General features: G+C 36.1%; 1 protein-coding gene across 2 annotated transcripts in view; it reads left to right on the forward strand.

Annotated features, from left to right (window-relative positions):
• Nucleotides 1-15,681, forward strand: part of RASGRP1 (RAS guanyl releasing protein 1) — a 43,240-nt gene that overhangs the window by 24,197 nt on the left and 3,362 nt on the right. For both annotated transcript variants that reach the window (XM_040560466.1, XM_040560467.1), the window contains exons 6-16: nt 719-872; nt 4,225-4,398; nt 5,141-5,257; nt 7,021-7,296; nt 9,585-9,665; nt 10,269-10,373; nt 10,902-11,011; nt 11,703-11,847; nt 13,045-13,081; nt 13,687-13,833; nt 14,315-14,685. In XM_040560466.1, the coding sequence (XP_040416400.1) occupies nt 719-872; nt 4,225-4,398; nt 5,141-5,257; nt 7,021-7,296; nt 9,585-9,665; nt 10,269-10,373; nt 10,902-11,011; nt 11,703-11,847; nt 13,045-13,081; nt 13,687-13,833; nt 14,315-14,685 (1,717 nt within the window). The remainder of the gene's footprint in view (nt 1-718; nt 873-4,224; nt 4,399-5,140; nt 5,258-7,020; nt 7,297-9,584; nt 9,666-10,268; nt 10,374-10,901; nt 11,012-11,702; nt 11,848-13,044; nt 13,082-13,686; nt 13,834-14,314; nt 14,686-15,681) is intronic.

A 15,681-nucleotide genomic window follows, 5' to 3' on the forward strand; every position in this document is an offset into this window, starting at 1 on the left:
GTGTTTGCATTTTAAAGCCAAAGGTAAGGTAGAAGATACAGTTTATTACATTGTCAGACTCTTTATTTTGTGTGATTTCTAGCTATAAGATGACTTATACTGTCAAGAACAAACCCTACAGCTATACATAAAACCGTACAGCATAGTCCTGTCTTGGGAAGGGAACCTTCCTTGTTATGTTAGAGTAAGATAACTCTGTGGAACTGCCTAACTATAAATTCGTACTTCGGAAATGCACAGGCAAAAGCAAAGCAGAACTTGGCATGCATTTTATATCTGCTTATGAAAGACGATACTTAGTTTTTCATACTCAAGTAATTTTTGTTACTCTGCAGACAACTATCATAGGAGGAATAATTGTTATTCAGATGCAGGTCAATGAAATCTGTTAAGAACTATTAAATGGAAGAACACAGTGTATGTTCTATAAAGCCAAGGTTAGGGACAACAATTCTGAAAGTGCAGTATACGATCTTGTTTTGTTTAATAATAGAGTTGTACTGTACTTATGTGCTTCATTAATATAATACCTAGACTAAATAATGTATTGTCATATAATCTGTAATATGTGACAAACTTGCTGTTTAGAAATTCAGGTAATCAACTTTTTTATGCAGTAAAACATGAAAACAATGTAAATTTTGTATTATGAATAGAAGAAAAAAATTATCTTCAGAAGATAACTCAGGGTAATTGTGTTTTAAAATTTCTCTAAAAGAAATTCCAGGGACTGGTCTAGAAAGCTGACACAGCGTGTAAAGGCTAACACCAGTAAGAAACGGAAAGTTTCTCTACTTTTTGATCACCTTGAGCCAGAGGAGCTGTCAGACCACCTTACCTATCTGGAATTTAAGTCTTTCAGAAGAATATCAGTAAGTGATTTATGTTGTTTCATTTTTTAAAACAAAAGCAGGAAGGATGTAGAAAAGATGGGAGAGGAATAGTATTACAATATTAACCCTGCAGTGCAAGTAAAATATTTTTGCTGGAGAGCTAGCAACGTCAAGGTCAATTACAGAACCAGCTGGGAAAACTGTTATCTGTGTATCAGTACAACTAAATGAAGTAGATAAGGCCTGTTCCCTGGCCCTGAAATCAAGCAGAATGATCACAGCTCAACTTGCATCTGCAGGGCTAAACTATCATGCCTTCTAGAGAAGGATACTGATGCATGCTGTGTGTTGAGAATATTCCTTGGTCTGTGCTGTCCATATCCATACAGACGTATCCATGGATTAAATCCACCTGTAGTTATGAGAGTGTTAGTGGCATGACTTGAAGTTTTATCAATTTTAAGCTAACAATTAAATGTATGGACAAATATATGCCCATGTCTGTGTCCAGACTCTTCTTGTTTTACTGGAATTGAATTGGCCAGTGATACTTATTCTGAGTACCTTTCTTTTCCCTAAAGTCAGGGGGAGGGAGAGTAGAACCTTTTAAGTAGCTATGTAACACAGTCAGGGCAGGGTCCTTTGGAAGGAAGAGGAATAAACAATCTTCTTCCAAATAATCTGTTTCTATTAGAACAAGTGGTGTTATTGGGCACAGAAACAAGCAGCATCCTTTGACTCAAATCGTCAGTCAGGCTGAAAAGGTATGAAGGAAACTTGGAAAGCTCCCAGAATGTTAATTTCCTGTGGCAGTAGGAAACAATGCATCATTCTCATGCAGTGGCTAAGGGCTTTTCTGCATAAAGAGTCACTCTGGACTCACTGGACTGTGCTTGCCTTGTTTCTTTTTTTTTTTTGTGTGTGTGTGTGTGTGTAACAAAATAAAAACAAGGATAAGTAAGCACTTGAGAAAACAGCATTTTAAGATGCTAACTCCCCTACCACACTTTGGCCTCACTTGCATCCTTTTATGCTACATTACTTCTATTCAAACATGGTACAGTTCACACATGAAACAGAATAGTGAACACTAGACACCAAAATGTAGTTGAGTTGCAAAGTCAGTGTGGTAACACTGAAAGCAGAGAAAGAATCAGTCTCTTTTTTCTCAAAATAGCAGAATTTGAAAATGAGGTCTAGCAAGGAAGGTGGCTCTCAGTAGATTGCAATTTTCAGTCATGTGTTAGTGTAGTTTGTGTGTAGTTTATTTTGAGCTGACTGTATGTGACTCTTCAAGTATTGTGCTAAATTCAAAGAGCTGTGCAACCAAAGTCATGCATAGACGTGCTGCCTGTAGGCAGTACTAATACTTAAAGCTTATACAAGTCTTAACACTTTCAAAGCTTTGTGCAGACATAAAATAATTAGTGATTAATGAGCATAACAAGTATGATTGCTGTCAGAGTCTTGGATTTGTCATAGTATTCCAAATTTCAGTTACATACCTGCATGCATTTTGGTATAAATTGAGTTTACTGAAACCTCAGATCAGGAAAAAATGTGTAATTAAGAAATAGCTCTAATCATTAACTCTTTGCAGAATGTATTCACGATATGCTAAGCCACAGAATCCTTTTCTAACTTGGCAGAATATAGCAGGAAAGAGACTGCAAATGGCCTGTTATGTTATCAGTTATTGGCATAACTACTTACAGACTCAGTCATTTGAAAGTGAGAAAGGAATACTTGATCCCCTACACACATGCAGCACATAGCAAAATCTTCCAGGACACACCTTGTATCTTGCAGCAAAGAAAAATGCAGGGAGTGATGTTCACAAAGTAATGACTGCAGGTATGCTTGCACTTGGAAATCATTTTAATGCATAGCTATAAAATACAGGGATCCTATGCTCTTTTGTAAGAACCCAGATTCTGCTTTACTATTGAGGCTCTTTAATTAGCCATTACAATACCAGACCCTTGTATTATTTAAGTACCTGGACTTCTTTACTATATATGCCGCTTACAATTCTTTTACAGCTATCTCGAGTCTTTAAGTAGTATTAGATATAAACTTGTTCAGCATTAAAAAAAAAACATTTTCTGAAGGAGAGAGCTGCTGACGACAAAATATAAATTAATCAAACTGATTTATAATTGCTCTGAAACTGCTATGAAGTTGATAATTATGTAGTCAGATATTGAAAAATTAATTATCAGTACAGAGTAGTTGCTTAAATTTCAACATCCAGCCAAATCTGGCTATGGTTCAACATTCAAACAATAACTGTAAGTGCGTGCTATGAAATCTTAGAGACAGCTCTACTTATTACTCATAGTATTTCTTCCATTTTTAATTTAGTAAGAAGATGAATCCAGGTGTCTGCTGTTGTCTCTGCTTTTTAGTGTTAATACTTCTCATTAAATGGGTGGGGGGAAAAAAAGTTAAAAAAGCAGAGAGAGTGAGCAAGAAACATATAACAGTATTACAATTTATGACCTTTCCTTAAGGATCAGTGCCATTCAGTATATATTCCTTTGACCTTAAGAAAGGAATACATATCTACCATGGCTACAAAAGTTTTTGGTAAGATGTCAGTATTAGTGCCCATAGTAAAGAATGAGTATATAAATCTCCTGTCAAAACTTCTGATTACTTACATTTTTGTGTATTCCTGTAAATGGATATTTCAAGAGAACAGATAAATGTTGCATCAACAAAAACAAATGATTGCTTCTTTTTAATCTTAATGGGAAGAATGGCTTCAAAGAAAGTTTTAACTGCTTGTCCCCTAAACAATTTTGGATTACTTTGGTTAAAGGAGACGATCTCACAAGCCATATCAAAATATTAAGGAGTCCCTAGCCTTCTTTATTTCTCAATGGGTTTAATCACAGTTTTATATAAATATGATTGAACTTGCTTCTTTATATTTGTTTTAGTATAGCTTAATTCAGAAGTGTGCTGTAGATACATATTTGAACCTAAACCATTACTGAATTACTAGATTGGTACATTACATTTAACATTCGCCATAGAAACCTAGATTCAATCAATCTGTGGAGCCACTGGAGAGGAAAACCCCAACTTTGCTCATCCTAGGGTTTATAAGAGTCAAGGCTTGTGGGATATACATGATGCAAGTGATGTGATACAAATTATCAAGAAAAGATGCTTTCAGTTAATTTCATTACTGCAAATCTTCTGCTTTGAACAAAGCTGAACATAGCTTTTACAAAGTAGAGTTTTCAGTCTTATGGATATTTAAAGTGCAAGATAGATCTTGTTCTTTAGTATTTAACTTGTAAAGCAGACCTTTATTTGCAAACAGATCACGAGGTGTATGAAATGGAAGATGAATTTTAATTTACTTTTTTTTTCTTTGAAGTTCTCAGATTATCAAAACTACATTGTGAATAGTTGTGTGAAGGAGAATCCAACGATGGAAAGATCAATTGCTCTTTGCAATGGTATCTCTCAGTGGGTGCAGTTAATGGTTCTCAGTAGACCAACACCACAGCTTCGAGCTGAAGTATTCATCAAGTTCATTCATGTTGCACAGGTCAGTTAAATTTTGACACATGTTATTTATTTTGTCTTTCTCTGAAACAGCCCTTTAGTTGCTCTTCCCACACTACTAGTGTGGGGTCAGCTAGGAAAGAGATGTTGGCAGTGGTCTCCTGGTTCATATATACAGTGTGCACATGTATGGGTTCATACCACGTATTCAGTTACATTATCTTCAATGGCACTATAGCTTTCTCGTATCTATTCTGAAGAAACTGCACCGAGAAACTAGAATTCCTTTTCAATCAGCTGGTGAGATCCCAAGCTGAAACTGCCTATCTTTCCACTGTATGAACTGCTATGATGTTTTTGACCATAAGTAGAAGCATTTGTACCAGATATGCTTTACCTGATAGAAACAAAACTATGGTCCTATTGATATTTTTTTTGCATGCTAATCCAACTGCAGTCATAAACAAGACAATGGTCAGTGTTTCCTAGGTGTGGCATACTGCAGGAAAAGGGAGAAGTACTAAGGAGCCCTTTGAAGACTTAATAATTCTGCAGATACAGTATCTTATTTAATAACAGTAAAACAAGTAAATGTTACACCCAGTAAAATCAGAATTTCAATACTGAAATGAATGAAGTCAAATGGATTATGGGACAAAACTTGTAAGAACAATATTAAACTTGTCCCTGAACAATAGAGGAAATGTAGAATTTGGGTATTCATGTTGAACAGTTTCACCCTTTAAATGATAAATACTGATTTTTTTTTTTTTATGTCAACACAGAAGCTTCACCAGTTGCAGAATTTCAATACGTTAATGGCAGTGATAGGAGGTCTCTGTCACAGTTCCATTTCCAGACTCAAGGAAACAAGCTCATGTGTTCCTCATGATGTAACTAAGGTTGGTATTGTTTTATAAATGAGATAACTTTTAAACTTTTTTTTGTCATTGCCTACACACACATGCACAAAACTAAGCTTACTTTGTTAAATCTGACAGAGGAAAAAAAAAGAAAAAGGAAGACTTCCTCTGTTCTTCTTTTTTTTTTTTTCTTTGTCATTTCATCTTTACAAACACCAGTTACTCCTACACTTTCAACCCTCTCTTGGAGATTTGTAGAGCTTTCTCAATTTTTTTGTTTGGGTATGAGAAGATGCATTTTCATTTACATGAGGTAGCACGGAATAGCATTCAAACAAAAGCGGACAATTATATCCTAGAATATTTGAGAATAAAACTTTGCTATCCATAGCAACACTGACCAGCCTGAGTCTATAAAATGCTAGCACAGACGTCGGCACTTTAAAACTGAAAAGACCAGTTCATCTGATCTTTCCCTATGACAGATTTTATCTAGTTGAGACTTGAACAAACTTAACTCCAAGACACATATATTGTAATACAGTGGAACATTAGGAATTAGTTGAAATTTTCATTTTAATTCATGTGAGTTGTAGAATGGACATATTTTTGCTGTGATTCCAGCTACTAAAACTGTGAGGTTTTTGTTTGTTTGTTTTGTTTTGTTTTTTAGCTATGAAATGGCTTTAGGCACTTGGTCTTAAGAGACTAATGCACTTTATCTTATTTGGGTCCTGAAAGATTTCATAAGGGTATCTAAAGAATTTGTTTTGATCACAGTATATTTAAACAGCTTTAATGAACAGTGAATACCTGAAGTCTAGACCAGAAATGACTTCCCACTGATATCAGTTGCAGATCTCAGGATCTGTAGATCCAGTTTAGCAAGCTTATTTTAGAAGCATGTTGTTTTACAAATTTCCTCATTATGAGGAGTGGACTGCACATGTGCCTATGATTTGAATAAATTTTTGCATCAAGAAATTGTATATAAGCACTAATAAAAATTAAGTAAATAAAGGTTGGTAATTAATGACTTTACTAGTTTAAAGTTTACTTTAAAGTTTAATTAAATAGATTAACTTGTGAAGGTTAAAAATCAAGTGGTTAGACAGGAACTTCCACAAGAAAACCAACCAACCAAAAAAACAACAAGCAAACAAACAAAAACATTGCTCCATTGACTTTATAATATTAGAAGTCAGCTTTGTGCCTGTACAGTTTTAAGCAAGGAAGGTGTTTATATGGCTAGACTTGAGATTTGTTTGGCCTTTGCAACAAGTTATGATATATGTTCCTTCCTTATCAAGGAAGAAAGCTTTCATAAAAGCACAGATGTGCCACCTTGAACTGTAAGAGTTCTGGTCATGTTGTGATAGGACCATAGCACAGTGTAAGGTTTCTCTGCCAGTCCATTCCAGCCGGTGACCTGGAAGTTGGAGAATTGCATTCCACATTGTAAGGTGAAGATGCTTGCTTTTAGGAAGGTCAGAGACATGACAGATAGCTTATACATTACCTGCAGAAGCATCCCCTTGATTTGAGAGGATTCTTTCTTTTCATTGACTTAATAGGGAATGTAGGAAGGCTGGCATTGTAGATGAGGCACGTAAGATGTATTATTAATTTAAACAAGGTGAATAACTAGATTTCATTTGGAGCCTAGAGATTTACATTTTTAAATCGATGTTGACAGTCACAGTGAGCAAACCACTTAAGAACAGTATGGAAAATTCTTGTGATATATGGCCAGAACAGAAGGAGGAACCACTTTTTATTATTTGTTTTCTTTTTCTTTTTAGGTGTTTAATGAAATGACAGAATTGCTTTCATCTTACAAAAACTATGACAGTTATCGACGTGCCTATAACGAGTGCACTAACTTTAAGATCCCAATCCTTGGGGTCCACCTGAAAGACTTGATATCGCTTCATGAGGCCATGCCAGACTACTTAGAAGACAAGAAAATTAACATATACAAACTGTACTCTCTGTATAACCACATAAATGAGCTGATACAACTCCAGGAAATGCCACTTCCCCTGGAGGCTAATATGGACCTTGTTCATTTGCTTACAGTAAGTCTATTGGATGAGATAAATACCTCCATTTAAAAAATGATTTTCAATTACCTCTCAAATTAAACTAAGTAGAGAATTCCATTAATTATAAATACTTAACACTGTAAGACTTTTTTTTTCCTTAAAGAAGTGTACAATAACAGAAGAGAAAAAGTTAGTGATGCTGGTTTACCTGGCAGCAAGGGTAGAGGTGCCTCGTGAACACTTTATTATTTTAAAGTTTATTGGAATTTTCTCCAAATTACTTCCATAAGGGAAGGAAACATTTATTTACATTTCACTATGGTAGTATACATTCTGTGTGTACTTTCCTTATGGAAGCACCCTGACTCCTCTGCTGATTAAGCCTCAATAGGCAGAAAGGTAGAAAGCTTCCTTAGGGTGCACCTTGGAGGCAGAAGATTGCATATAAGGCTTGCTCGTGTTGAACGTATAAACTTGCACATAAAAGGGGTTCCTCAAGATGTGTAGGGTTAAACATACCACATTTCTAGCCAAGTTTCTTCTGGTACTAATAAAACTGTTTGACATAAAGATCAGTCAAGCGTAGTTGTATTGTGCTTCTAGTAATCTCTAGTCAGTACATGTTACGAACAAAATTAATATTACCTAGCACATGTGTCACAAAAATAGTTCTAGCTTCTCCTGGTAAGTTAAAACAGTAACTTTTAGTAAAACAGTAAATCTGCCTTCCTTGTTTCTCAGTTTTGCTTGGCCCTAACAAGTCTTACAGATTGGAAAAGCTGGATAGCCTGCTGACTCTTTCTGGTTATGTGCCCTGTTTCAGGAAAACCTCATAAATAAAATGTTCCTGTGCTTAAGGTTATTTGTCCTCTCTGACAGCACTTGTGTAAGGTCTTGTGCCCAAGGCCTGAAACAGGCTATTCAGTACTTCCCATAGAGCTACGTAAAGTGGTGAACTTCTTCCTGTAAAATGTTTTAAATGCTTTGTCTCAAATGATTAGAAGTTGATCTTTTTCACTAACATTTTATAAAAGTGCCTATTACAAACTTGTAGAACTTTGGCCACAAGTTCATGTAACTATATATTACAGGACATAAAATAAAAGAAATACTTCTTCATTTCAAAGCAGGAGTTTCTCAACTGCTAATATTCCAGGGTGTATGATTTTCTTGTTTGTTCCCTGTTGTTTTTTTTTTTTCCCTCAAGTCTTTCTCCCTTGTGTTCCTATCAACAGCCAAATCAGTTTGAAGAGGCAGTAGTGATTACGTACATGAGTCAATAATTTATAGAAATATCTTAACATTTGCACTAGTTTTTGAGTGTCAGAAACTACTTTAAGATTTCCCCAGGAATTTAAAATTATTCACTACTTTTACTACAACAGCAATCTTTTAGTTGTTCACAAGAAAGTTGTTGCACATTTGAAATTTAAGCCATGTTATTCAGCTTTGGTCTGATGTGTTATTTGCAGTATATTTTGGTTTCTTATTTTATATATATGTGACTGCCACCATCTTGACTGATATGCTAGGATAACTTGAAACTGATTTTGTTACGGAGAGAGTATTTCAACATTGTATTTTCTTCAGACTTGCCTTGGATGGAGGCTTGTAACGCATTTACCTGTGGCTTTTCTGTTCATGTTTCTAAAGTGAATATTTTCGTATAGTCAAAAAGTGTCATGTTGCCAGTCTTAAATCTTAACTTGAAATTGTTTCCAATTATTTGCTATACCATTTTCTGGGGCACACCCATAAGCAAAGATATAAATTTGGTAACTTTTTCAAATTCCTTTATTTATCCAGGTGTAAAGTATCTCACTCTACATAACTGTAGTTGACAGCTAAGTTCTCACTAAATATATGCGAGTCCATCTTTTATCCTCATCATATACTTGTCAGTTCAGTGTGGTCCCCTGACATGTTTAAACGAGAATTTTCTGAGAATTATGGTTGACAGACAGTTTCGTTGGAATGGTGCTTAGTTGCATGGTAGACTATCTGTGTATCATGGGAGTAACAGTTTTTTTTCAGGTTACTTATTAACACACGGCTAGTTATGCCTTCAGTTACTTGCGTGTTAATGGCTGTAGCTGTGTAATGTTACAGATTTCCAGATAACAGCAGCAACAGACTGGAATTTAGAAATGCGCCTATTTCAAATCATGGTCAATGCCTACGCAGCTCAAATGCATTTTTTTCCTGTGGTGCAACTTAAATTAAAAAATAGTCCATCGAAATATACTAATGCATGCCAGGAAGAAATCAATCAAGTAGTATCAACTGCTTTAGGATTAAGCTAATATTGTGTTTGTTTTCAGCTGTCCCTTGATCTGTACTACACAGAAGATGAAATTTACGAGCTTTCATATGCACGAGAGCCAAGAAGTCACCGAGCTGCGGTAAGAGCCTTTCCAGATTCTTAACAAAAAAGTTTTTTTATGAGCAATTTAACTTTTATCCCTTGCATTCATTTTATTTTGTATGTTTTTGGTTTAGCATAAGCTTCATAGACTGAGCAAAATCTGTTAAAGCATAAATAGTTTGATGATGGTTGAATAGGTTGATAATGAAGCATAAACGAGAGTATATGCAAGACTTGACACCAATGTTGGGTTTCACAGTACAAACACAAATGCAGTTACTTTTATAGAGACATCAGGCTCAACCTTGACAAACGATACTGGTTCTTTTAAGTTAAGAATTCTTACATGACTCAAATGATCAAACCCATGAGTGCAGTTTTTGTTCCTGTTTTATAAACATGGAAAAGATGGTGAATTTACAGGGTTGCCAGTGAACCGTGAGAATTTAAACCATTGTTTTGGACAGTTCAGGGAAGAGCTTTCTCTGAAGTACCACATAATTATCGAAAGTATGATGTTGGGTCAGATAGGCCATTTCTGCAGTCCTGTATCACAGAGTTCATCATCACAAATTGAGGAAGCATTATACTGAAAATATTTTAACATGGTACTAATAAAGTTCCATTCAATTTATTGTAGCCTTTGACACCTTCTAGACCACCAGTAGTTGCAGACTGGGCCTCAGGAGTAGCCCCAAAACCTGATCCAAAAACCATCAGCAAACATGTTCAGAGGATGGTGGATGTAAGTATGGTTGGACTATCTACCTTACATCTCAGTTATAGTCTTAATGTTTAGGTATGAAAAGACACAAAGAAGGGAAAAAAATAGGGCCAGACACAATCAGTGATGTCATTCTATAAGTGGAAATAGGTCTGTCACACAGCTGCTTCTCACATAACATTAACCTGGCCAAATAACCCAGGCAGCTGCACAGATTTGGCTAGGGAGATCATTATTGACAGCATTAACTGAGTGCATTAGTACAAGTTGTGCCTTAATGATGATCTTAAAGAGTGATGAAATAAGAGCCAGTGTTGTGAAGCGTTCAGTCCGTTTCATGTTGGCTTATCCGTATCTTCCTACAAATCAAAAAATCATCATGCTTCTTCAGACTCAAGCAAGAAAAACAATTAGAAAAAACTTGTACTGTTGAATAGATATTGAGGGAAAGTGGGAGAGGAATCCTCTGAATATTGTGAAGACTTTCTGAAGTGGTAATTCAGTAGTTTCTATCCATGTTATAAACTATTCTACTATTATCTCACGCAGTCTGTCTTCAAAAATTATGACCATGATCAGGATGGATACATTTCTCAGGAAGAATTTGAAAAGATAGCAGCCAGTTTTCCATTCTCATTTTGTGTAATGGCTAAAGACTGGTAAGTACTTACAAATCTCTTTTAACCTAGTTCTGCTTATCAACTTTGTAGGCCCTGTGTGTGTTATTTCTGTTGTTTTGTTAGTAGTGGTTTTGTTTCCTTTTTTTTTTTCTTCTGTCACTATGATGGTAAAATCATCCTCTTCACCAACAAATGGAAGTGAAAACAACTGACAAAAGCATCTTTTAAGTGTTTTGTGAATGAACTCTTCATGAGCTTAAAGAAATAACCAGGCTGATGTAGGAGTAAGAACAGAGATAATAGAAGAAATATTTTTAGAATGATATGCAGTATGTACTGCTGAGGAACTTTCCAAAGATGACCTGTTCCTAAAAAATAGAGAATTGGCAAATGTATATTTTGGTCAAATTCAAAATATTTCTCGCAGCACATTAAAGCATGGAAAAATACAAACATGGTTATTTCAAAGTTTTGAAATAGCTTTGAGGTTGCATCTCATATACAGATAGTTCATTTATCCTTACAAGCTGCAACTGTAACATGTAGAGAAGCTTCTGTAGACTTTGGGAACTGTTGACAAAATTACTGATATCGCTGAAGTTCTTGGCCAATTAAAGTATTGCCATTATAAATTGTGAAGGTATGTTTAGTTCTCCTTATTGGTATGTTTAATTCTCCTTATTGCTTTTAAGAAAAGAGGTGCCTCACAAACAACTTTTCTTATTTTCAGGGAAGGTCTGATTAGCAGGGATGAAATAACTGCTTACTTTATGAGGGCTAGCTCAATCTATTCCAAATTAGGACTTGGGTTTGCTCACAACTTCCAAGAGACTACTTACTTAAGGCCTACTTTCTGCGACAACTGTGCTGGATTTGTAAGTTCACTTTTTAGTAAATTATGTTAATATTGTTTGGAAAAATGCCTATTTTTATCTCATAATTACTTTGTATCACATACAGAAATGAATCTGTTTAAAACACCAATGAAACTACAAACATCAGGCTACTGCCTGTGTAGCTATTTAATGTACCTTTTATATCCCCCTTGGCAGTGCTATTATCTGTTTAAACATGGCTCCTACCTTGTGGTGTTTGGCTGCATCACTCTCAGAGAAGACTTTCCAAATCCAGAGGCTTCCACTCCACTGGGCTTTCAGAGCATGTCCAAAGGAGGGCTACAACGATGGTGAAGGGTCTAGAGAGCAAGATGTATGAGGAGTGGCTAAGGTCCCTTGGTTTGTTCAGCCCAGAGCAGAGCAGGCTGAGGGAAGGCCTCATGGCAGCCTGCAGCTTCCTCATGTGGGGAGTGGAGGGGTAGGTGCTGAGCTCTGCTCTCTGGGGACAGCGACAGGACCCGAGGGAACAGCATGGAGCTGGGACAGGGGAAGGTCAGGCTGGGTGTTAGGAAAAGGTTCTGCACCCAGAGGGTAGTTGGGCACTGGAGCAGATTCTCCAGGAAAGTGGCACTGAGAATATTTGTATGTATGTATAATCTGTAAATATTCATGGATCTGAGCCTGCTGGAGTTCAAGAAGCATTTGGAAAATGCTCTCAGAAATATGGTTTTATTTTTGGGTGGTCGTGTGCAGAGCCAGGAGTTGGATTTGATCCTTGTGGGTCCCTTCCAACTTGGGATATTCTACGATTATATGAACTCATGTCCTGGTACACACAAGCCCCGTGCCTGGCACAGGAAGATTTAGTAAAACTGACTCCAACCACTTCCTAGCTTAGCTGGGATCAAACAAGAGTGCTGATGCACAATTCTACATCTACTCTAGTTCTGCACCTTCACTGGGAGCTGTTAGATCTGCTGATGTACTCATTAGAGACTAGGTTAAGCTATTTTGTTTGTGATTAAGGAACATGCATACAAATATTCTGTTTACCTTACTCTAAAGATGTGTAGGTAGTTCATATTTTGATTTTTACCATTAAAAGGATATGAAAACAAGGTACTCTGCAGGTGCTCAAATCTCAGATGTGAGTGGAGTGTTTAGTGAATATTTTTATCCAGAGATATCAAATGTGCACAGAAATATGTTAATATACATTGTTTGTTTGAATTTCAGCTTTGGGGAGTCATAAAACAAGGATACAGATGCAAAGGTAAGATAGTTTATTCTTTGTTAAACTTAATCTATAACTAATGGTGAATGGCAAAACAACCAAATAAAAAAACACCTTGATTTTTCCAAGATCCATTGCTATGTCTATGGACCTATTTAATCTGGCCTCTCAGGGAGAAGGCTGACTCAAGAATAGGATGACAGACATGCTCCAAAAGAAATGCGAAGGTGAAGGAACTGATAGCCCTAACCTTTTGCAAATCTTCACTGAATCCAGAGGGCTGATAAACAGACCCTTCTATTCTGATGAGTGCAATACAAATTCTCTGAAAACCGTGTAACATTCACAAGTATTTTGCAGTTTTCCACCTCATGCATGTATCTGCTTTCTCTGCAACTCCTATAGTCAGAACTGTTACAACCGTATGTTGCTATTTGATATTTTTTTATTGAAAAGGAGTTTGAGGTGTATATATAGCAAGAGGATATAGTTGAGTTGTTACTAAGTGTATATTGTTTCAGGTAAGGCATGTAGAGAACCTTAAAGAAACTTTCCTGCTTCCTTTGGAAGCAACACAGTGTGAGAGCTGACCTGAAATACTACAACAGAGCCACTGAATCATGTCAAGTTTGTTTTGTTTACAGACTGTGGAATGAATTGCCACAAGCAATGCAAAGACCTGGTTGTGATAGAGTGCAAGAGAAGACCCAAAACTTCAGTTCCAGACAGCAGCCCAACATCTGCTCTTGCTTCAAGCCTCTGCACACTAGGGGTCAAAGAGCAATTCCATGGTGAGGAAAGGTCACATTAAAAAGATCAAAAGATCTAGATAATTTTTGTTTTGTTCATTTTTCTTTTAAAGATGAGTTGTACAGTATTGTTTATGGTTTGGTTAGTTAATTGCAGAGTTTTACCAACATAGTAACTAGAACGAGTAGGCCTCCAGCTCAAGCAGTAAGATCAATGGTCTGTATAAAACTTAACATATAAAATATCTAGAGGCTTTTCTCTGAGCGTAATGGTAGGTATGCTGTGATTGTGATGGAAGACTCCTGTTTTCCTCTTAATAATCCTACTGAGATAAGACACAGCACTGTTCCAAGAGACATGATATTGAAAAATGTCCCATGACACCAATTTTACATTTACCAATGTAAAAACAAAGAATAAATAGTTTTATTTATTCATTAAAATCATGTTTAATTACTGTACCTGCTGGTTCTCCTTTCTTGGAATAAAATCTTGACTCAATTTATGATGCATGTTCTACAGGACAAGAAGAAGGACCATTCACGTTTCCTAATGGAGAAGTAGTGGAACACAATGAAGGCAGCAAAGACCGAACCATTATGCTGATGGGTTCCTCAGCTCAGAAAATCTCAGTAAGACTGAAACCAGCTGTGGTTCATAAAGGTACACAGACTGATTCTGTACTGCTGTTTGGTGATGTATCTCATAGGCAGACAGAGAAGAAAGAAAGGTTACCAGAAAATCCTTATCTCCAGCCTACTCCACCATCCCCATGTCCAAGCCCACTACTAAGCCGCAAAAAGGCATATGTTAAATGGGAAAACAAGGACTCCAGCCAGAAAATGAAGGAGGAGCATCACAGCTATAAACCCTCATACCACGAACTTGAGCAGGTATGTACATAGCGAAACAAATTTGGCTTTGTACAACAGTACTGTAAAGTGGTTAGAGTGGGGTGGCTGAGTGGGAAGGTGTTGCACTACCACTGTACTCCAGTATAATTGCCAGAATAATCCATGAGAGGTATCATGAATTCTTAGCCGCTTTAACCGCATCAGTGATGTTTCACTTCAAATGCAATTTTAGTAGTGGTACAGGGCTTAGGGAATACATTTTGAAGCTTTTGTTATGGTTACATTCATTCCTGTAGCCTTTTAAGTGACAAGCAAGAATGTGACTGTAATCCAATTGCTTAGGACAGGATGTTACTCCACAAAATAAGTTATTTTAAGGAACAGTCTTCTGCACGTGTAATACAAGACTGGGAAACTTGAATTAGTGTTTTAACATAACTTTGACAGGATACTATTTATGTAAGGCGTTATGTTGAAACCAGTTTAACACTTACCTTAACAAAAATATTTATGGCTAAAGAAAATCTGACTTCTAATACAAATTTAAGACAACAATGTTAGTCAAAAAAAAAAGTTCCTAGAAGTACAGAGAATATAGAATAAACAAAAAGCATAGTGAGATGCACATCAGCCATTACTAAACAAGGAATTAGAAATCTGTTCAAAGCTTTAACATTTTCTTAAAAGTTAAAAAAAAAAATAAAAATAAAAATGTAAATATCCCTGCCTGCCTTGGAGACAACTGTTCTGAACAATATATAGAGTAGTTTTCTGTATTTCTTTCCTCATGGATTACAATGCTGGTAAATCAGCTCTGTGTACAAGCTCCAAACTTTACAGAATATAGTGTCTACTGTTATGTCCTACATGTCTTGATTCTCACTATGTAATCAAGCACTGTAAAGACACATTTCTACACCATGTCTTAATTTAGACTCTGCTTTGGATTGTAAGAGGAACTTCTTGTTAATGACTGATAAAACATTTTATAGATAGCTTTGTGTATATATATAAAACACTTATATAAGATTTGCA

Source organism: Cygnus olor, chromosome 5 (genome assembly GCF_009769625.2).
Source record: "Cygnus olor isolate bCygOlo1 chromosome 5, bCygOlo1.pri.v2, whole genome shotgun sequence".
Classification (NCBI taxonomy): Eukaryota; Metazoa; Chordata; class Aves; order Anseriformes; family Anatidae; genus Cygnus; species Cygnus olor.